The following is a 24,040-nucleotide window of genomic DNA, read 5'->3' as shown; positions in this document are numbered from 1 at the left end:
GCCTGTAACTGTTGTCAGCTCTAGATGTAGCTAAGGGCATTACAAATATTTGACATAGAGGTATTACGGAATCTCTGAGAATGTTTTGTGGACGAAACAAACACGACTTATTGTACTAAGATTCAAATATTGCTTAAGGTTAAATCTCTATTAAATAGTTGTGCAACGAAAAGTTGGCAGTTGTTAAAAAAAATTAAAACAATGAAGGCTTATTGTATGAAGATCAACCTAAAAATTACTATTTGCTCTTGGGTCAATTAGGGTTTAAGTTCCGAGTAACTTATAAATTCGATTGTCTTAAATTTGAATTTTGGAAGGATCACCAACATAAATAAGTTAGAGCATTTAACTCTTTATGGTTTTGGGAACTTCACTTCTCAGTGAGTCTTAGACATGTTCGATTATTTATTGGATATTTATAAATAATATAAAGTGAACGCTTTAAGGCCCAACTTGAAACTTGTTTTTTGAAGGATAATCAGCTCATTATTGCACTTTGTGTGCTCGGCCGGAACGAAAATGGTAACGCTGGAACCAGGGGAACTGGGAAACCGGGGAACGTGAGTGGAATCTAGTTGGGGAATCTAGCAAAAACGAACGCAAATTTGTTGCCCATTTGTTGTTAATTTGACATCGACGCCATTTACGGCCAACGCTCGGAGCAATGCGGAACCCATTCAACCATGTGATATGCCATGGGAGTGGGGAGTAAAGGGGACTGGCATCTCTCTCACTCTCTCTCTCTCTCTGTCTCTGTTTCTCTCTCCTTCTGTCTCTCAGGTATGTTAATAGAAGATGGCGGTCAGGCGTTGCAACACCAGAACAATAAAACAAGTATGAATGCTGTAGTCGCGAGATATCGACTACAAGATACCCAGAACCTAGCATGAACTGAAATCAGCGACTTGAATTTTGTATATATTTGATGTATATATATATATCGGTTATCATACTGTCACTTTCTCACACATACATAAGATCAATATGAGAATACGTTATAAACTATAAGTTGGGTTTTTCTTATCCAATACTGAACCAATTTCTACAGTTGTAGGTATATATAAATATATATATATCTCGATATGTGCGTAGTACACGAGAACTTCTATTTGAATATTAAATTTGATCTCTGAGATAGACAGAGAGACATGCCAGGTATATATACCTTATCTGGGAAGCTTCCATATGCCTGTAACATGCTCATGCATAACGTCATTATACCCACTTTACGCATTTTTAATAGGTTTAGGGTATAATCACCCGAAAACGGTAGCTCATTCATGGAAACCTCATAACAAAGATGAACCACCAGCTCAGCCCAGCTCAGCACAGCCCAGCCCAGCCCAGTTCGGTTCGGTTCGGTTCAGTTTAGTTCAGTGGCTAGACAGTCGATTGTGGTGCGTTTTCGTTGAGCGGGTTTAAACACCACGCCAAGCGCATTTTCATTCATAAATAGGCGACGCGATGCCACACAAAGTTCAACAGCAACAGTTGTTGTTGTTGTTCTTGTTGTTGTTTTTGTTGTTTGCTGTTGTTGCTTGTCTTCTTCTTCTTCTGCTATGACGCCCACACAAAAGCAGACCGAAAGATGTAAAAGACGAAACTGAACCTGAATCTGAAACTGAAACTGTTTCTGTATCTATTAAATGCGCTACCTGAGGCACAGTCAGCGAAAGAGTAACATAGAGTGTGTGTGTGTGTTTGTGTGTGTGTGTGTGTGCGAGAGAGAGAGAGAGAGGAGGAATGAGAACGGGAATGGGTGTGAGAGATAGAGACAGAGGCCGAATCAGAGAGGCAGTGGCTGCGGGCGGTTGCATGCTGAAGGTTAACGATGCTATTCAACGACATCGGCTACATTTTAACTGCTTCATTATAACAAGTCGAGATGCACTCCAGACTCTGGCCAGAGACTGAACGACTCGTAGATACTCTGTACTCTCGTACACAGTACACTCAGGCAAACAAATATTCGCCCAACATTTTCGAAATTCGCCAATCTTTCGACGCCAAGGTTGTTCAGAAAGTATATTTCTAAGAAGCAGTGTTTTTCTTTTCTTAATTTGCTTAGGAATGTTCTAAAATTTAGAAAAAAAACATTTGACTTTCTAGGGTGTTTTGTTGAAACATACGTTTACAAGTTTAGTTAAGTTTCTAATATTACTAATAAGCATTAGTATTTTACGATTTCAGACATCGTTGAGATAGTTTATAAAAACATATCATTTAATTTAAAAAAATTACGATTTTAGTTGATTGACTTCCCACTGAGCACTGAGATTTTCGATTTAGGGCAAGTCTTTCCAATTTTTAGAAATATTTCTTTCTTCTAGTAATAATTACTAGATATATACAGACCTATATGGACCAATTGTTGCTTATCTGCTTATATACCTTTATAAATTGGACTTGACGACTTTATCTCCACTTGACGAAAGCCTTTAATTTACAGGCTACAATGGGGCAGTGACTGCTGCTGCTGCTGTTGTTGCAACATCCGCATTCGCATCGCATATAGTTCAACTTGTGGACAGACTTATAGCCTGTTAAGTCAAAGTTAAGTCTGAAACGGATCTGAGGAGTTCAAGTCACGTTTTTGTTATTGTCGCTGCAACTTATTCGTTGGTTCACCTTGGCAACGCATACCAAAAGATGCTAAACAATGTTGAAAGGGCGGGTTGGGGGATAGGAAGGGGTACGATTAGTCGACAGTCGGGCAACCTTTTCATTGATTGTTTTTCTTTACCTTTTCTTTAGCTCATAGCCCGTTTCATTTCACTGGAAACGGGCAACGACAACAATAACAACAGCAGCAGCAGCAACAACAACTGGCAACAAACAACAACCGGCAACAACAACTTGCAACAAGCAACCAGTTGACTGCATTCCAAAGCATCGCTCATTGCGATCATTGAGCATTGAGACTGCGATGTTCACTTTGGCCTCGGACCCTTCTAGGCAGGCCTCCCTGCTATTCTGTTTAGGTCTTAAGTTCTTCTTGGTTTCTTCCGTTCATCGCTTCTTGCCTGGGTCCCCATCAACAGCAGCGTCTTCGCTAATTGCTTCCGACTCTGCCTGCTCATAACTTTACCCAAGGACAACCTATTCAACATATTTTCTGGTCAGCTACTAAACCTGTCATTTATATACCCCACGTTCCTAAAGAGCTCGAGCAGCTCCAAAGAAAGGAAAACGTAAGAGATGATCTGGTTTGTTTTAAGAGAGAGAGAGAGAGAGAGAGAGAGAGAGAGGGAGAGAGAGGGCTCTCGACTACCCTTTATATATCTAGAAATATGTGGTAAGATCGAGTTTGGTCCCTAGCATACTGATAGAAAGATTCAAGGTAAATTTATTTTAGAAAAGATATGGTATTTAAAAAAGCTGTTTGAGACTTTTGAAAGTGCATAAAATGAATTGAATGACCCTATATATATCCAAACTTGACTACCTTGGGCTGTTTGGAGGACTACATGGACAAAAGCACACAGTGATAGTTTATTCATCCTGACTGTGACTATAGGAAGATATCGAGCTAGATCAACTCAACACATCCAAACGTACAGAAATTACTTGAGTTCCTTAGAAGTAGAACGTTGAATTCTTTCGAATCGCAGTCGCTTAAAACCTTAAGAATGCCCAAGCATTCAAGCGAATCTTTTCAATTTCGCTTTGGGGCACATTGACACGTTGATAAGCTCAAAAAGTGCACACCTATTGAAGCCCTTCCCTCCACTCTCCTCGACTACCCTCCGCATCTGCTTCTGCCTAACGATTTATTTGAAAAATTTGTACAGTATTTTCAAGTCCGAAATTACGTGATAAAAACATTGTTGTACGCCGATTCAATTCGCTGATAAGGCAAACTCCCCGCCTCGCTACTCCCTATTTTAAATTGGGGCGCAACCTAAGGCACACACACATACACACACACACACACACACAACGAAAGAAAGAGGCGTCTCACGTCCGGGCGAGTAAATAAATGAAACAAATAAAAACAAAAAATAAATTGGGTTTATTGCATTTCATGTGAAAAGTAAACGAGAGCAACAACAACAACAACAGCAAACAACAAGCAACAAAGCAGCGCCACAAAATTTCTGTAATCGAAGCAACCCGATAAAGATCCAAGAACTAAAGAGCTACCATATGGGATCCATCGAAAACCCAGCCATCGACGATCGTCCATCAAAAAATTGAAACAAAATCAAACAAATCAAATACAATACAAAAAAAAAAAAAAAAATAGTTTCGCTTAGCAGGCGTGTCAAATACTCTAATTGAATTGTTGCTCTTTGATTTGGTATAATTAATTAGATTATTAGATTAAGCGAGTTGATAACCCAAGAAACCTAAACTTGATTTTGGTTATAGCTCGCAGCTGGTGCTTAAATTTGAATAAAATTTGATTAGATGATGATTTAGATTGAATATAATTCGGAATATAGATTTAGATTTCCCCCCGATTTTAAATATAGCTCATAACTTTTAATGAAATGCAATTTGTATAATCTGTAAGCTCAGTGTTCGAGCCCTGATTTGTTCAAGCCATAAAATACATTAGAACACTCGTTTGATCATGGTTGACTTTAAATAAGAAGTTATGGAACAAAACAAGGTACATTTTTGATGCAGTTTTAGGACATATTATAGTGCTGACGATCCGCACAAGTTGAAGATTAACAATCAAGATATTTCCTGCGAATATCATAACATCCCCCACTTTGGGCAGAGTATCACAGTCAACTAACGAACTTTCAATTGAGACAATGCGTTATGTGGAGCAGTCTGGTCGATCATCGATTAAGGTTAGGGTAGACAGGCAGTTAGGTATTTGAGTGGCTATGAGGGTGGGGTAAGGGGGAGGGGGGTTTGTATGGGGGGTAGTAGTGGGTTCTTTACGCATCACTTACTGTGGGAGCAACTCTTGCTGTTGCTATTGATGTTCTCATTGTTGGTGTTGTTGCTGTTATTTGCTTTCGGCTGCTTCAATTAAATAACCGAATGCCAATTAATTAAAAGCCCATAACGGTTAGAGTTGACCCCTTTCCCTTACCTGACTGGTTGGTTAAGTGTCGGCATCGTCGTCGGCGTCGTCGTCGTCGTCGTCGTTGAGTCCGATCTAAATTACAAATTTGTCGTACCAAAATAGATAATATGATCTAATAAAATTGAAAGAGCAGCCGCGCGACAATAAAAACCACGACGCAAATATATAAAAATACAAAAGGCATCTGACAAAGAGCGGGGGGAATGACGATGCGGGTTTTCGGTGTGTGTGTCTTAGTTTTTCGCTTTTACATTTTTCCCGATAACAAATTAAAGCCAAACAAAAAAAAAATAAAAATAAGAAAAAAATAACTTAATGCAAAACACTAAAAGAACCAGAGAAGAAAAGAATCGTTTAAATAAAAACCGAAACTAAGAATAGAAATTGTTGAAGAACCGACTCGAGAAATCGACTAAAATCGCATGTAATAATGTAATACTTAATGCCCCCGATGGGAGTGGCGCTGGGTCAAACTTAATGGGCGCTGTTAAAAGCTAAGCTTAGCATGAGATCATCAAATCTGATTTTTTCTTCACTCAAAATCTTAACTTAAACACGAGAAAGAAGTCGTAAAACTGGGAAAATGATTCGCATGAAAGTCTTCTCTGAGTGTGTGTGCGTGTGTGTGAGCGTGTGAGAGAAACAGTTATCAATCAACTAACCAATTCCCAAAAAAAAAAAAGAAACAAAAACACGTTTTTTCATTGCCAAAATGATTATTTTAGTGACAAAATTAATACTAAAATAAATGGCACGTTTGTATTTGAAATAGAGTTCAAACAATGATTGAAGTAGATAAAGTTTCCAAAGCGCATCCCAAGTTTTAACTGAAAGAAATACAAATCTATTTTACAGCCGATTAAGGTAGGAATAAATGAATATTGAATAAATATAATAAATTATTTTGATTAAAGAGAAAACAAAGTGAATGATACTGTTTCTGATTCCTGAAGGAACAATGCGAACAAGTTTCATATCAAATCCATTGTTTTTATTATTCACATTGTTCCTTCAGGAATCAAAGGAATTTATTTACAATGAAAATAACACTCTTCGAAGCAGCTGCTCGAATAAGGGTATTATTTCTTTTCGTTTCGTTGAAACTGTTGAATTTCATTTGTGGCTCTGAAATTCAATCGGTTAAGTTGCCTCGCTTGAATCCATCAGTTATTTGCAGGAAAAACACTTTCTTAACTCGAAGATTCGTGGCTCAAAACTCAGTCGAGTGGTTTGCAATGCGAGAGTCAGTTATACATATATATTTATACATACATATATATATATATACTCGTATGTATATATGAATACATATATTCAATATGCACAAAACCAAAACTTCTGCTTCTTTCAAAAATCGTATAACTTGAGTCTGGATCTGAATTTCCATTCGAATCGACGACAAGTGTTTGCTTCTGAGAGTTTGCCTTTTGTTGTTGTTGTTGTTTTTTTTTTTTTGCCACTGGGTTTCCAATTTCCTTGAGTTGTGTTTGCTTGTTGCATTCGGCTAGCCTCTCTGCCACGCCCCACTTGCGCCCACAACGTCGCTGACTGTTCGGCATCAATTGCATTTTTCATGTGAAAAATGTCGTAAAATGCAAGCAGCCGGGAAATCTTCATTTCGTTGCTTTTGGTTTTTGTTGTTGTTTTTTGTTTGTTTTATTTGTTTTGCAATAACAGCGAATTGTGCGGGAATTCTTTTTTCTACAGAATCCATCTTTGATAGCCTTTTGGAAGAGCTACTTGCTACAACTGTTGCGGACCTATCAAATTGATATTTTGCCACATAATTACTGCATGCCCCTTCCTGCTGTTGTTGTTGTTGTTGGTGTTAATGCAGACATTGTTGCGTGTAATTGTTTATGATTATGATAGCCAGTGACAGCAACAACAACAAACAATCAGCGGACAACGACGCGTGCTTAATTGAATAATTAATTTGAGTTTTTTTTTTCTGTTTTTTTTTTTGTGTTTTTTTTTTTGTTTCTTCTCTTATGTGATTTTTATATCACGTTTTGTTTATATTTGGCCAGACGCCAGTTTCAGTCTACTCCGCCTCTGCTGCTGCTGCTGTTTCTGTTTCTGCTTCTTCTTCCTCTTCCTCTTCGTCTACTTCTTAACCCCCCCATTGGTCTCTTCTCCCCCCTTTGTGATTTCTGCTGCTATTTACAGCTCAATTTACGCGTTGACCAAATTGGCAACAAACTTTTTGTGTGTTTGGAAACATTTCCCATGTTTCTCGGCCTTTTGCTACTTTTTTTTTTTACAAGTGCATGCAATTTCGACGAGTATGTATTCACACACACACACACAAAAGCACACACGCACTTATATACTCATATTCAGACATTCACACGTAATGAAATTGTAAACCAATATCGGGCCACGTTTTGAACGGCATCCCGTCAAGTCACTGGGGGCGAAAATGTGCGCTGAATGGGTCGAGAGAGTTTTTGAGCAAAAACTAAACACAAAAAAAAAAGCAAAAACAAAAAAACATTCATTCGAAGCATAAGCTCCGTCACCATTCCTTTAGCCACACAAAAAATATTTGAAGTATCAAATTTTCATGATGAATTTCGAAAGGTTTTTTTTTTTTGTTTTTGATATTTAGGAAGTGGAGTATTACGGCTTTCATAACCAATGTGTAACGCGTTTGAATCACATAAGCTCCGACAAATAATATGTGAGTTACATTAGCTCAATTTTGGCATAATTACTTTTTAAAATCGATAACATCGATAAGTGCAAATCGATAAGGCTAAAGCTACAGCGATCAAATTCAAAGATTAACGTTAACGTTTTTTAAATATTGTCACGCTCCGAAAAATCAGAAATCTTTCAAAGTCTTTGAGCTTGAGTCACAAAATTCAAAAGATAAATTATTGATTATCTTTTTCATCTGTTATCAAGTGGTATCAGAGCATTCCATAATGCTGCAATCAGATCGATTTTAATATTATATCATTTATCTGCTATGGTAATACGGAATCGATAGCTTATGAATATATATAGTTCTTGATTAAAGTCAACTGTTAAGTACATTTTGTCTGATTTTATAGCTTGAGTAAATTTAATCACTTTTATAGATATGCAGCAATTTGCGAAACCGGAAAAGAAATGGATAATTTTTGGGAAATATATGTACGTGTCTGGATTAAACTCACATTTTTTAAGACTTTATATCCGATTTTATAGCTTCAACAAATGCTATAACTTCCCTGTACAATGTACAGACATGCTCCAAATGTTTTTCCCTTTTGAAGTAAGAATGTAGAAATGTTCATATCATACAGATTTATTGCAATATACTCAAACCAATATAGTTGATATACATAGGTGATAGCTGATTGATAAATGGGGTACAAGGGTATTCACACAATTTCATATTCCTTTCATATTTGTGTTTTAGTTTCTTGTGTTTGTCTTTTGGTTTTTAGTTTTTACTCTTGTTGCTGTTTGTGTATCGCTGGCTATTTATGCATAATTAAAATTAATGAACATATTAGGCGCAGGCAGTTGGAAGGCAACAAATATGACAATGGCCCTGGTCATTCATATATATTTATTTTTTAGCTGCCCGCAGGTAACCCAAGAAGTTGGCTCGCGTTTTGAATTACACACGAAACGCAAACAAAAAGTAATATAAAACAAACAAACAAGCAGATAAAAAACAAAAAAAAAAACATTGTCTGACGCAAATTGAGACAGCCCCACGGAGTCCACTAACGAAAAGGGGTGGTGGGTTGCGGTTAGGGGATGGTTGTCTTAAATGCAAACCCTTTTTATCATTGGCAGGCGAAGCTCTTTGCTTATTAGCAGGTCTTAAGGGAATTAAGCCAACAGTTTGCCAGTGATCGTTGCTCCATATGCAACGAGATAACGGTAGCTATAGAAAAACTTATACATACATATGTATATATCCAGACAGTTATTATCTATAGCAATGCAAGGCAGTAAAAAGTTTATCAAGTTGACTTTCTCATGCAACAAAGGCTGCACGTTGATGCTCTTAACTTGACCAACTTTCGGCTTTGGATTATAGCCGAACTTGTGCAAACAATGCAAATTTAATCATGGCTATTAGCAAAATACACTCCAAGAAATTAAACATTCTATGTGACTCTAAATGATGTAATCAACGTTTTTTTGTTGCGTTAGTCAAGAAAATGCGTATAAATTATGGCCCTAATTATATGGAATGCATGTATGAAAAAAGACGGTCAGGAAATACCAAATTAAGTTGCGTTAATTAAAAAAAAAAAAAAAAAAATAAGAAATGGTTTTATAGAAATCGTATTATCTATTTTTAATTTTCATAATTATAAGTGCATATTTTAAAAGTGACGTTATTCTGTTTTTCGTTCATTATCTTTTCCTTTTTCATAAAATCGAATTTTTTAATTTAATAAAAATGAATTCATAAAAGTTTACTCAAGTGAAAAAATTTAACTTACAAATTTAATAAATTTAATAAATAATAAATAAATTTAAAAAATAATTAGAAAACTTTTCTTGTTGAAGGAAGTGCTATTATTTTTCCCGCAACTGTATAAATCTCGATATATAAAAACTCTTAGCAGTTTCCATAAAATGCAGAATCAATCTGTGTAACCCACAATAAACAAATACAATAGAAGTGTTACATAGCTAAAGACAAGCCGAGCATACGCACTGAAAGAAAGAAAGGGTATGCATTTATTTGAACTGAAAACCGAATGTGGGCCAATTTGATGCCACCCGGTTGCAGAGCCGTGTCGCCTTCGTCGTCTGGTGGCCGTTTGCCAACTGGCTGTGCAGCACAAAAATATGAAAATTAACAGCATGAGGCATGAGGCAGGAGGCAAGGGGACAATTTAGTCGATCGGCAAGGTGTGCGGCAATTGCTGATGAATCTGCCGCTGCCTCTGCCACTGCTGCCAGTTTGTCGTGCGAAAAAAATTATATTTATATGTTTGGCCCACATGAGGCATGTGGCAGCGATAGAGCGGAGAGGTTGGGCGAGCTAGGTGAAGCACCGCCAGCGATCACGAAAAACAGATAGAAACAAAGAGACAGAGAGAGAGAGCGTGATAGAGAGAGGGAGGGAGAGGGTGTAGGCTTAGACTATTGCATTTCCTGTTTGGCTGCCAAATAAATATGTTGATGAATTTCAAATTAATTTGCACAATTTGCCAAGTGTCCAGCGCATAAAGCAGCAGCAGTCGCGTGGGCAGAGACGGCAGCGACTGAGGCAGCAGCGACTGAGGCAGAGACAGAGACAGAGACAGAGGCGGAGGCAACAGCAGCGGCCGATTGCAGCTCATTAGGTGGCTCATTAGGGCGCCCACATGAACAGTTAGCCGCAAGGCGGCCCACATGGATGAGCCGCAATTTGGTAGCAGCAAATGTTGCCGTTCCCGTTCCCGTTCCCGTTGCCGTTGCACGTAAAGGTGACACGAGAGACGCAACAAGAAAGAAAAAAAAAAACACAAAAAAATGATGAAAAGCCAAAAAATTCAAATTTGAAACCAACGGAAACGGCAACAAAAATATATATCTTAATGATCACAGCTGCGCAGGTGGCAGGAGGAGGAGTGGGGGGGGGGGGTGTTCTATGCTGTGTGTGTGCGTGTGTGGCAACGTTTATGATGAATTGCCCCAAAAACAGCCTCCTTAAGTGCGCGAGAGGGACAGAGAGAGAACGAGAGAGAGAGAGATAGAGAGTAAGAGGAAGAGGGAGAGAGCTAGCGCCAAGCTAAAGCATAAGAATAGCAGCAAACAGCAAAATGAATGCAAATTGAAATTCCAAGATCGAAATCAAAGATGGCGACGCACCAAAAACAAAGGCACAAGCTAAAAACAAAAGGCAACAACAACAACAACAACAATAATAATAACAACAACAACAAAACGAGCAACACAAAGCAAAACGAGCAGACAACAGAAATTTAATGCAATGAAAATCAAATAAATTGCAATGAAAAGGCAACAACAACAACAGCAAAAGCAACAGCAACAATGTCAACGATAGCAATCACTGAACATGGTGGGCTGACGCCGACGTCAGCGTCGCTGCCTGCAGCAGCAGCAGCAGCAGCTTTTAACGAGAGCGGCACACCAAAAATGAAGCATTTGAAAAATGCATAAGAAGCATGCAAATATAGCAGATAGTCAAAGATTAAGGGGACACAGCGACTGAGAGAGAGAGAGAAAGAGAGTGGGTGAGGGGGAGGGGGGTCGTTTGAAATCGATCCAAAAATGGATAAAACGCAACGGCAAAAGCAGCGACTGCGCGCAAGCGCTGCTGACAAAGAGAGTGAGAGAGGGAGAGGGAGAGAGAGAGAGAGAAAGAGTAGGAGAGCAAATTAAATGAGGCTCACACTGGAAACTGGAAGTGGCAGGCGCTCGCGCTCTCCTTATGGAAAGCACACAAAGTGGCAACGGCGGCTCAGACAGCAGACAACGCATAAATTTTGGAGCATGTTGCCAGCGCTATTTTTTTATATTTTTTGTAGTTTTTTTTATTATAGTTTTTGCATGCTGCTAGGAGAAGCAGCTGCAATTGCCAACGGGGCGCGTGTCCATGTGAATGTCATGGATGTGAATGCATGTGGCTTTCACCCGTGGAATGCGAGCAGCAACGGGAACAACAACAGCAGCAGCAACAGCAGCAACAATTATGAGGCTCAAATGCCTACGGCGGAGGGCAAAGTTGTTGTTGTTGTTGTTGCTGCTGCTGCTGCTGCTGCTCTTGTTTGTTGTTTGCCCTGCAAATGCTAATAATAATAACAACAACAACAACAGCAATCGCAATAGCAATCAAAACAACAACAACAACAACAGTGGCAATAAGAAATTGCATGCCTCGAGCATTAATTATGAAAAAAGTTGCACAGGCAGCAAACGTCAGCTGTGAGAAGCCAGCAGCAATAAAAAGCGATGCGACAACAACAGCAACAACGCATGGCGTTTGCCTCCCATGCTTCAAACACACACACACACACACACACTCATACACACCTACACACAGAGCAAGCTAAAAAACAAAAAAAGCTAAAAGATGCAGAGGAAGAAGAAGAAGAAGCAAAGTGTCGTTGCAGCAGCAGCTGCAGCAGCTATTTCTAATTTGCTGACCAATAAATGGCACAGGCGACGAACCAACAACAACAACAAAAAATAAAAAATATATAAAAAAAAGTGTGCCGACTGCGATGAGTCATCGTCATCGTCATCGTCATCGTTATTGGCATCGTGATCGTCAGCGTCGTCAAATTTGGTCAGCAACATGCATTACACGACAGCAACAGCAACAGCAACAACAACAACAACTGTGACAATAACTGCTGGCATTAATTTATTGGCATTGGCAACATATTATTTTTGTTTATTATTTTGTTGTTAAACATGGGCTGCTATTTGCATTTATTGCAAATGGTGCATAAATTATTCAATTTTAATTTTAATTTAATTTTTAATTTTATTTAACAACTACAAAGAGCATTCGAGCTGTTTTTGCTTCTTCTGTTTTGTTTGTTTAGGAAAAATTGAAAAGATATTTATGAAAAATGACAACTGTCGTTAAATGCACACACACACACACACATGCACTCATATATGTATGTGTACATATGTATAGGTATTTACAGCTATTTCTAGTTGGGGTTGGCATTTTCGTTGTTTTATTTTCCACATTTTTTTGTTTTTGCTTTTGTTTTTTTCTTTTTGGCTATTTTGTACAACAAAGTTGTTGTTATTTCTCATTTCCCAAATTTTGCTGTTTTTTGTATGTGTTTGTTTTTAGTTTTTCACGCGCTCTTCGACTTGGCGACATTTCAAAATATTTTAGAAATTATGGGCCAACAACTGCACACATTATGGCTGCTGAGGGGAGGAGGGGTGTGTGTGTGTGTGTGTGTGTATGGTATGTGTCTGGTGGGGATGGGGGTGTTATGTGAAGCGATCGACAAGCGCCAAATGATGAACATAAATTAATTAAAAGCATATTCAATGCACCAAATGGAATTCCACGCGAAGAAAGACCCACTTGATGGACAGATAGTTCACCTACCCCCTCCCCTTCTTTCGCCCCACACACACGCACACACACGCACACACACACACACATGGCACACGTTTATTTCGCTGCTCATTATTATTTATGTGTTTTTTGGCACATTTTTTACCAAGTCAACCAAAAATGATTTGAGTTATTTACGACATTTTCCTCTGAAGAGGCGCAAAGGGGGCGGGCCTGGATGTGGGTGGTGTGGGTTGGCTGGCGAGTACAATTGAGGCGTCAAAAGATTGTGTTTGAGTTGTGTTCGTTCTTAGTTTTATGTATTTTTAAATGGACAAGCAAACACTAAAAGGGACTTACAACTCGAGACCCCCTAACGCATTAGGGGCACTCATCGAATCGCATTTTTGTCACCTGATTTATGGACAAAAAAAACACTCGAGACCTGAGTTGAATCACTTGAGCTGACTCCGAAGAAGAAACTTTCTTTCTTGTTTTTTTTTTTAATTTGTTGCCTGTAAAAAGTAAATTTTTTGTACACCCTTATGAACGGCCACTGCAGTGAGTTACCCTAATGCTGCTCATTTTTTGGCTTCGATTATTTTTGTTGTTGCTGTTGTTGTTGTCTCGACTCGACTCGTCTCGTTTCGTGTTTTCTTTTTTTTATATTTTATTTATAGGCTTCGCATTTAGTTTGCCTGTCGCTGAGCTTTTTTGTGCCAGTTTAGGCCTCAATTATTCTGAAATTCATTAAAAGTGTCATCTATTTTCAATATTTATGCGCAGCGTGGCAACCCTGCCTCTTCTGTTGCTGCCAGAGATTCCATTTTTTTTTATTTATTTTAATTTTTTTATTTTTTTGTTGGCAACGCATTTGCACAAAAGTTAAATCGCTCTGAACTTGCCACAAATTGAATAATATATAACCCCAATCCTGCGCTCAGATCCCCAACCCAAGCCCAAGCCCAAGTGCAACGTAGCGCCCACGCTGTGCCACGCTCAGCCCAGGTGTGGGCGTGCCACACGCTCCGCGCCCCAAAAAGCGTCCCAGGCCATAGGCCGCAGCAATCAGAGCTGAGAATGCGCCGCAACAATACAAATCTCGCTGCGCTTTTTTATTTTTTGTTTTTTTTTTTTTTGCCCACGCATGCCAAAGAATAAGATGAAGATGATGAAGAACTGAACTGGAGTCGCATGTGACGGTTTAGGGCGAGGGGCAGTTGGAGTTGCAGTTGGAGTTGTTGGGGGAGGGCAACGGAGGACGGGATACGGGGTGTTGGGCTGGCTGCAGCTGCATGCATTCAACAGGTGGGGCGCACAAATTAGACAAGATGCAACGCTTGGCCCACACTTGCTGCTGCTGCATGCCACACTTAAAGGCACAATCCTGTTGCCTGGAATGCAGATTTCTGAACTCGTTTACATGTGAAACTCAAATGCCACCCCGTCCACCGTTCCCGTCCACATCTTCGTCGCCCCCCCGCCATCAATTTGCTTGGCTTGGCTTGGCTTGGCTTGCTTGTGGCGCTTGAGACTTGTTCCCTGTTCTTGTTCTTGTTCTGGTTTCTTGCCTGCCAGAGCCTGCCCCCTTTCATTTTCGTGCTGTGCTTCTTTTTGTTTTTGTTTTTGTATTATTATTATTAGTATTTTTTCGGGTGGCCTGTTGGTGCCCTCGCTGCGCTCCTGTGCCGCATCTGCAGCTTCATCGACTGCTGGTTCCGGTCATCTTCTTCAGACTCTCGGCTTCAGCTGCTCGCTCGAAAACAGGTTCCATTCCACAAGAATTTTTTTTGCCATCACTTTTTTATACATATATATATATATATGTATGTATGTATATATATATATAGTGAATTTATATATAAAGTTGGTTTCGTTTGTTTGTATAGTGCCAGCTTTTTTGCTGTTGTTGTTGCTGCTGTTTTTTTGTTGTTGTAGGTTTGCTTTTCTTTTTTGCTGTTGCGCATTTCGTGACTTTTCTATTGCTATTGCTCCTTTTCTACCAGCAATAGTTGCTGCTGTTGCTCTCAAGTTTTATTGAACTCTGTGTAACAACAACAATGACAACAAACTTGTAGCAGGTGTTAGTGTTTTACAAGCTCTTAACTGCTGCTGCTGCTGCTTAATGGGCAAGCAGCAGAGCTCCACAACAATAACAACAACAACCACAACAACAACAACATTGAGCTAAGCTCTTATGACAACACCAGCAATTTTAACTAACAGCAACTGTTGTTGTTGTTTTTGTTGTTGTTGTTGTCATCATGATTGTCGTTGCGTTACGCCTCGCAAATGTTGATGAAAAATACGCATACAAAAAATATCTACAGCTCAGACAGGGCTTTAGGCAAGCAAACCCGTAGTTCGTATACCCTGTAATGCCTACTCCAGGGTGTCTTAAACAATATAATAATAGAACAATGCTATAACAAATAGTTCAAATACAGTTTACAAATTGTAAGCATTTTATTTGAGCACAAGCTATCCATACTAATGATAACTAAAAACTGAAAATGGGATGTAATATTATTAATACAAACAAAATAATAATCAAAAAAATATAGTTGAATAACTGTGAATGTGGTGAATTATACTACGTTTAGTAAATGCTTGTTATCGAAAATGTATCTTTCGATGCGATAAATATTGCCAGCTGCCCCAGAAGTGTCAAAAGTAACAAGTTTCTTCTGCACGGAAGTCAAGAAAGTAATACAGATAGGATATGGGAAAAGTGCAGCTAAAAATGCGATCAACAGTCGATATTCGCTACATAGTGACAAAATGTGTTGGAAGATAAGAAAGCGATATTCCTTATTCACCGAAAGAATCGAAACTATTCGGAATAATTTTCGGATTCGTCTTTTTCTGCAGTTGGAAGACCCAATACTTAATGTAATAATCACATTCTTATTCTGTATAATCACACATATGTATTTCTCTGGGTATTTACGCGTCGATCATTCCACAAACAGTCAGTCACATCATTTGCAAGTTGTCTTCTCTGACTGCTTTGGAGCTTCTTGTCTTTGATATTGGCATCTGGCCAGATCACGCCTATTTTGTAACGCATATTTCAATTGTCTACGCCCAGGTTCAACTGCTGTCCTCCCCTGCACAGTCTCATACACCTTCTCCTCCTCCTACGGCTCCTGGTTCTCCTTCTTCTGCTGCTGGTGTGCAACACCTTCACTAATTTCTAACAGTTGTATGCTAATTTGTGGACAAGCAAACATTTGAAGAAGCCGCTGACAACGTTGCCATTCACCAAAGTTGTTTGTTGTTCGTTATTGTTGCTATTGTTGTTGTTGTTATTGTTGTCAGTCAACATGTGTATTTTAACAGTTAATTTATGCTATTTAATTTGGCATTTCATTTGATTAATAACCATTATTGTCTCTTTTGTGTTGTAAGAGAAATAGAAAGACTTATCACACCGTTTTGTTATTGTTCTAATTTTTGTATCTTATGTGACCCTTTCGAAGTGTGACTAATCAAATTAGCATGCAACACGAAGAAGAAGAAGAAGAAGAACAACAACAACAGCAACAATAATGAAGTTAAACAATTGCACACATTGAGCAACATTCCAGGTAGCAACATGTTGCTAATAGCTTGTTTTGTTTTTTATGTCTTAGCATAATTGAAGGCCGTCTCCTACCCTTGGTGAGGGTATTGTAGCTTTCTAGTGAAGATCGTAACACATTGCAGGAGACGTCTGCGTCACCATAAAGTATATATTCTTGATCAGCATCATTGGCCAAAGTCGATATAGCGATGCTTTAAAGCTTTCTTCCTGAAGTTGTTGTTGTTGAAGGCGCATGCCTCTTTTTGCAGGCAGTACATATGTTGAAGCTTTTACGTTATTTATATTATTATTCCACATTAGTATTTTTAGACTTCACATATACACAAACATTTTTCACTAATTTAAAAGCCGAGCCAGTAAATATCATTGCGATTTTCTTAATTTCAAAATAGATTATTTCTAAAAATGATGGTTTGTATTTCTACTTTTAAGAAAATCATTTCTTAAGAATGGAAAATATTTCTGAAAAATATATTTAGAATTTACATATTTAGAAATTATTTCTAAAAAAGGAAACTTTCTATTTTTAGGGTGATTTACTAAAATGGGTGATTTTTTTTTAATATAGCTTCCATGGAACGATCAAACGAAAGATGAGTTCTTCTATGAAAATCTTTTTGTTTGTTTACCAAGGTCTCCTAAGCAAGTTCAGCAGTAATGATATATACATGTATATATATATTAGAACAATTGATCTGCTTTTTTGCCTAGGATAGCCTTTCTCACCTGTTCGTTTTAAATATGTTTGATGCTTTTAACAGGATAAGGAACTCAGTGTTTTAAATACATTCTAGAAATTGGTTAATCCGACTGTAGAAATAAACGCTTAGGAGCATTTACCCGAGCAGGAATATTAGAATTGTGTTTGATTTTTGATCGTATACATAAGTGACTTGACAGAGTCTATATGGATTATTCTGTCCGGAAAAAAAACAGTATCTTGTATCTTATCTGTAGGAAGTAAGCACAGTAGAAAGGACTTACCATCCATGTAGTTCTTGTGAGAGTTTACGTGTTGTATGATTTATGCTGTATCTGCCTTTAAATATGCTCTATTATATTCACATAATATATATTATATTAAAAGCTAGTCTGCGTGGTAGTAATTGAACAGCATGCAACATGTTGCACATTCCAGACAAATAATCAAACCAAAATCGTTGCTGCTTGCCATTAATATTTTATTATTATAACATTTATTTTGATTGCAATGTGAGGCACAGTAGCCGGAGCCCTTTACTACCACCTGTCCCAAAACCACAGCCTAACGTCTGCTCATTGTGTATGTGTGTGTGTGCAACACATACTTGCAACGCGCCATTCACTTCCTCTGTTCAGTTTATTCTTTTGCTTAAGGTTGCTTGCTGCTGTTGTTCCTGTTCTTGCCTGCTGGCTGAGGCACTGGAATGCGCATTAATTTTCAACACACGCAACAACAACAGCAACAACAAAAGCAGCAGCTAAACGAGAGTCCCGAAGGCAGTCGAAGAAACCTGCGTCAATTTCGCGCTTTACTTTTGTTGTCAGATGTTTTAAATCAGCGTTCGGCGCTCTCGAGGATCGCTCTGAGTTTGAGTCTGGCAACTGCCAACTGGCAACTGGCAACTGGCGACTAGCGACTGGGACCTGTGTGTAGGCAGTCCGGTTTTCGGGGCTGCTCCTTGCGTTAACAAGTGGCCACCAAGACTAAGACGAAGATGGAGACGAAGACGAAAACGGAGGCAGCAGCAGGGGCAGCTGCACGCGCCTGCCTCACTCGCAGTTTTGCCCCATAATGACTTTCAAATGGGAGCCGCGCTGCGATTTATGTGCGTCAAAAGAGCTGCCACAACCCAAATAGAGACAGCAAGCAACACACACATAAACAGAGAGTGAAGGGGGAGGAGGAGGCAGGTAGACAGGCGGAGGGGGAAACTGGGCAGACCGGGCGGCCGTTTCTTGGAATTCCGCGCGAGCTTTTGTGTTTCGTTTCTTCTTTTATTTTTTCTGTACGCCCTGCATACCAATTGCAGTAAGTTGCGTTTGGGTTGTATATAGAGTCTGGATCAGTTCTAGATGTATATCAACAAATGGAATATGTTTTGGGTAGGTTCTTGCTTACCTCAAGTTTCTACTCGATAATTTGATACACTTGATCAGTTATTTATATATTTCGATAGCTTCCTGCGTCTTATACACAAATCGAACGAAAAATAAAACATTGCCTTAAACTTAACTTTATTTTCGATAACTTCTGCACACATCGATATATATCGATGTCCGATTGCATTTATCCGCTGTAGGCAAAAAACAAATTTGTCATTCGGCTTTCATTATTTATTAATAACTCTCCGCTTTGCAATTATTGCCGACGTAGATCTTTGATTACTCAGTGAAGTATTTTCCCCATATGTTGACTACGGAGTATCTTTCAGTCGGGCACTCTCTACTCTTATTATTTTTATTTTTGTTGCTGCTGCTGGCAGCTTTTAAATTTCAAATCTAGAGGCTCAAACTGTCGCAGGGCAAATGCTGCACGAACCCGTTCCGCACAGCAACGTTACCCCCTTCCTCCTCCCCCTCCTCATCAAACCCCCTTGCAGCAGCAACAGCAGCAGCAGCACCTGCAGCCTTGGCTGCTCATAATAATGACACGCCATTAAGAATCTGATGCCCTGGCTGCCAAAAGGACTGTTTGGCCAGGCAGGCAGGCAGGCAACAGGCAGGCAACAGGCTGGCAACATGCTGCATGCAACATGCCAAGTGGCAGGCGGGCAGGCAGGCAGCTCAGCTTCACTCCAGTTTAAATGGCACATTGCAAGCGACTGTGCTTCCGTTGTCACGCCCCATTCGCGTACCAAAGGACAGCAGATCGGATCAACTCAACTCAACTCAGCTCCACACTTGCCCCGACTCTGCTTCCCTTTTACCCTTTCCTCTACACATACACACACACACACACACACACATACCACAATCAATCGTTTGTGGTACAGTTGTGTTCAAGACATGACATTCCTTACAATATGACCGCCCACTTTTGCTCAGTGTACCAATTTGAACAGACAAACAAACAAGTAAAAAAAAATACAAAATTATGTTGCGATCGTTTTCTTCATCTTACCAATAACAAAAGACATAAAGCAGTTGTTATTTATCTCTGACATACTTATGATATATATATACAGGCATACGAGTCGAACTGGAAACAAATCTGTTTTAATATTTACTCATTTTTAAACTTAACCAAAACATCAGAATGTTAAATTTACGAGAGAATAATGTGAAATACGTAAATGACTAAATTGAAATTGGTATTAGACTTTTCCCATCTTATTGTTATTATTAGAGAATTAAGATCCTTAATATAAATGTATTCTTCTTTTGTTTTTTTTTTTTGTTTTGAACGACATTCTTAAACCACATTGTACAGTTTTCATAAGATTCATATCATTTAATTTTTTTCTTATAAAAAGTATAGAGTTTACACAATATTGGAACCTCCAATTTTTATACATATTCGTAGAGCGACCACTTAAAAGACATCTTGTTAAAACCTGTCATTTTGCTTCGGTCATTCACTGCTCGATATCCAGCCGGTTCGAGCCACTATATTATAGCAGGATGACATCACACAAATCAGCAATATTATAAAATTTGTATTAAAACATATAAAATTCAAAATATATATATAAATAAATATAATAAATGAATATAAATATAAAATTTATCCGCTTTATTTTTTGCAGGTGTCTGTTGCCACATCATTGAACTGCAGCCAGGCGTAGACATGGGTCAACTGTTGCTGCCACTGGTTGTGGCCATAGTCAGTGTATGCCTGATGATATGCACTTGCAACAGCAGCAGTAGCAGCAGCAGCAGTAATAACTCCGGCAGCAATATGCTGGGCGTGTACATTGAACGTGCCCCGGAATCGGCTGTGGCGCCCAAGGGTGACGAGGTCGTTTTCGAGTGTGAGCTAAATTTGAAACCGGATCGATTGGAGTGGCGATTTCGGGTGAGTGGCAGCGATCCATATCGCTATCTGTATCCGGCAGCCGGTTACAATGTGACCAGCAGCAACGAGGGTCGCACCTGGAAGCTGCGCATCTATGTGAATGCCCAGACACTGGGTGACTATCAGTGTGTGGCATGGTACGGGCCCGGTGCCATTGCCTCGACACCGGGACGATTAACGCTCGTCTCCATATCGCTGGATGGTGCCAACAATGGATATGGCCGGCATGCTGTCCGCTGGAGCGTTGCGCCCAATAATTGTGTGCTATTGCGTTGCGGCTCGGTTGTCTCCAATCCGCCGGCCATTTGGAGTTTCTATCGCAACGGCGAGAAATTGCCGCAAACGGAGCTGCTGCTGTCCGGCGCCGCCGGCGCCCTCGTTCTCAGCTCCGTGACCGCCAAGGATGCGGGCAACTATTCGTGTGCCGCAACGAATGCGATAACGGGCGTCGAGTTGCGTCTGCCGCAAGTGATTGACTTGCGTGTGGATTATACGGAACGCACGCCGCCATATTTTCTGCTACAGCAGCCGGCGACTCAGGTGGCCGCACGTCCCGGCGACAGTGTTGTACTTGAGTGTCCGGGCGTCGGTTCGCCGCGACCGAGTGCCGTTTGGAGCAGCCCCGATGTGCGCAACATCTATCACAATCGGAGCCGTGTGCTCGCCTACGGACTGCAGATCAATGATGTGCGGCCCGAGGATCAGGGCTCGTATGTGTGTCGTCTGGACAACGGCATTGCCCCCGTTCTCGTGCACATGATCAAGCTAAGCGTGCTTCAGCGTCCACGCATCGTACGCGGCCCAGAGATGACCCTAACCAATGAAGGCGATGCCCTCACGCTGGAGTGCATTGCCACCGGACATCCGCAGCCGGAGATCTATTGGCTGTTCAACGGCGAGGATGCCAGCGCCGACAATGAAACGCTCATCGAGCCCAATCGCCTCCTCATCCATCATGTCCAGAAGCGTCACGCGGGCGTCGTTCAATGCTTTGCCCGCAATCAACTGGGCGAGGTGAGTATCTTTTCTTTTTTTTTTGTGACGCCCTGAATTATGAGTGCTCAGAAAAAAATGACTAAAACTTAAGATTAAGGAGGCTTTCTAAAAACCAGGGCTGCGTGCATTTCTTAATTTCAGTTTGTTGTGTTCTTCTTATATTAGCGCCTTTTGTTTTTCTTGCTTATAACAATTATTGATAATTAGTATTTAAAGATTTCACATATACAAATATGTTATACATTCATATAACTCAATTTGAAATGAGCAAACGATACGTGACGGAGGAATTCGAGCCCGAGGAATCTTCGTTCTCTTAAAATTACTAAACTAATTATCAGCTAACCTCTAAAATAGTATTGCAGTGAGCTGATTTCATTACCATTTCCTACATTTCAAAATATATTTATAGAAATTCCTTATTATTGGAATAGTTGACTTGTTGCAAACCTTTCTAATTTAATTTTAAAAATAATGTTTTCTTTTATTTAGAAATTATGATTATGTTCGGGCAATTCTATAAATTTCAAGTCGAGTTTTTGTGAGTGTTTTTAACATTGATTTGAATATATTGGTGTATATAAAATAAACATACATTTTTGGATAGTTTTTCGCTTTGCTATTGCTACTGCTACGAATTTTAACAGAGCAAAAGCAATAGCCAATAGCAGAATACTGATATCATTGCTCTTCCGCTCTGCTCTGTCTTTTGCAAGAGTAACATCGGTAGTAAGTAGTAAAAAAATGCTCTCAGTAGTTGTAGCAATAGCAGAAAGAGTAGCTCGTGCTACTGTTGTGGCAATGGCATATTTAATTTTCTACCTAAGCAGCTAATTCTCTCTGCTAGGTAATTCTGTTGACCTTTTTTTTTGTAAGGCTTTGTGGGTTCTGTTAAGTTAGTAGCATTGGCGATAGCGGAGCACGATTTGAATTGGTCTTGCGGCAATGGAGTAGTAAATACAAACACTGACTCGTATTCAACCAGTATCAATTTAACGTTTAGATGTTGATATAAAATTTCAAATTCATTTTCTGTGAAGCTGTACCAGTCTGAGGTAAGTTTTGATTCAGACTTGTCGCATAAGGTTTTGCAAGAAGCAACACGTGAATAAATCCGAGTTTGTGTACAAAATTCAAATTCAATGAAATTCCATTCAAATTTGCACAGCTTAATGTGAAATAAACAAAATGATTTGCCAAATTACATTTTGGTTGAGTTTTAGTCATGTTTGGTTAATTGAAAAGTCTGGCAAGAGCATTTACCAGATGGGTATTCCAAAAACAAAAACAATTAGACGTTGAAACAATGAATGAAGATGATCATCTATGCATATACGTGTATATCTTTCTCTATCTCTAATGTCTCCCCCATCATGTTTATATATATATATACTGCTTAACCCCAGTTGGAATTTTTCGGTTTATCTTGCAGACGAGCGAGGGCAACATGTTGCGTGTGAATCCCTTACAGATCAGTGGCGAGGATTATCCGCCACTGGGCGATGTGCCTATGCGATCGCCGCACGATCCAATCTATGACAATGGGGGCAATGGTGGCTCATCATTCGGCACATCCTCCTCATCCGGTTCATATGGTGGCGGTTCCCGTAACAAGAAGCGCAAATACATGAGAGTTGGTGAGTTTGATTTTCGGTTTTTATGTTTTTATGTTTGTTATTGTTATTGTTCGTTTAGTTTTGCTTAATGTGTTCATTGTATTTCATAACACGATTTACAATTACAATAAGAGAAATTGCTTAGGAATAGACGATAATCGGTAATTGGTAATCGGTAAATGGTAATCGGTAAATGGTAAACGGTAATCAGTAATCGGTTATCGTTAATCCTGACCAGCCAAAATCAGCTGGTCGTCCCGCCCACCCGAAAACATTAGAGTATAAATTTCATACAAACACAAACAAAAAATATCGAAAAAGTCGAATTTGAAAAAAAAAGAACAAAAACTAAAATTAGTTACAGATGTAAAATAGACTAAATATATATTATATATGTATATATAATAAGCTGCGTCCGTGCTAGAGCAGCAATTGCATGTCCAGGTCCATGTACTCGCCCTGCGTTGCCCCATCTGCGTCTGCATCCGGATCAGCATCCGCATCCGGCTCCGCATCACTGATATCCTCCAGATCTCATGTACTCGAGCATTTACTGAGCTGCTCCTCCTCCTTTTGCAGGATGCGTATCTTCATTTTGAGCTCCTCGACGCGCAGGCGATGCACCTCGCGCATATACTTGAGCTCATCCTGCGCCTTGTTCACCTCAATCTTCTTCGCCTCGGTGGCCAGCTGCTGTTCCTTGCATCGCAGCTCTGCCTCCTTCACCTTAAAATAGTTGATGCGCTCCTCGTAGCTATCGTTCGCCGTTTGCCCATTCGTTCCAGTCAGCGTTCCAGCGCTG

General features: G+C 39.6%; 2 protein-coding genes across 3 annotated transcripts in view; one reads left to right on the top strand and one right to left on the bottom strand.

The window, feature by feature from the left end:
• The window catches only part of LOC6564660 (interference hedgehog), a 42,513-nt gene that overhangs the window by 10,885 nt on the left and 7,588 nt on the right, over positions 1 to 24,040 (top strand). For both annotated transcript variants that reach the window (XM_043216045.1, XM_043216046.1), the window contains exons 3-4: positions 20,358 to 21,640; positions 23,055 to 23,259. In XM_043216045.1, the coding sequence (XP_043071980.1) occupies positions 20,399 to 21,640; positions 23,055 to 23,259 (1,447 nt within the window). In that variant the 5' untranslated portion in view covers positions 20,358 to 20,398. The remainder of the gene's footprint in view (positions 1 to 20,357; positions 21,641 to 23,054; positions 23,260 to 24,040) is intronic.
• The window catches only part of LOC6564817 (regulatory protein zeste), a 2,323-nt gene continuing 1,888 nt past the window's right edge, over positions 23,606 to 24,040 (bottom strand). The window contains 1 exon segment of the mRNA XM_032738065.2: positions 23,606 to 24,040. This exon segment is cut by the window's right edge and continues 592 nt beyond it. Within this exon segment, the coding sequence (XP_032593956.1) occupies positions 23,659 to 24,040 (382 nt within the window). The 3' untranslated portion in view covers positions 23,606 to 23,658.

The sequence above is a fragment of the Drosophila grimshawi genome, unplaced genomic scaffold (assembly GCF_018153295.1).
Source record: "Drosophila grimshawi isolate 15287-2541.00 unplaced genomic scaffold, ASM1815329v1 contig_848, whole genome shotgun sequence".
Classification (NCBI taxonomy): Eukaryota; Metazoa; Arthropoda; class Insecta; order Diptera; family Drosophilidae; genus Drosophila; species Drosophila grimshawi.
This window is presented reverse-complemented; position numbering and strand designations above follow the sequence as displayed.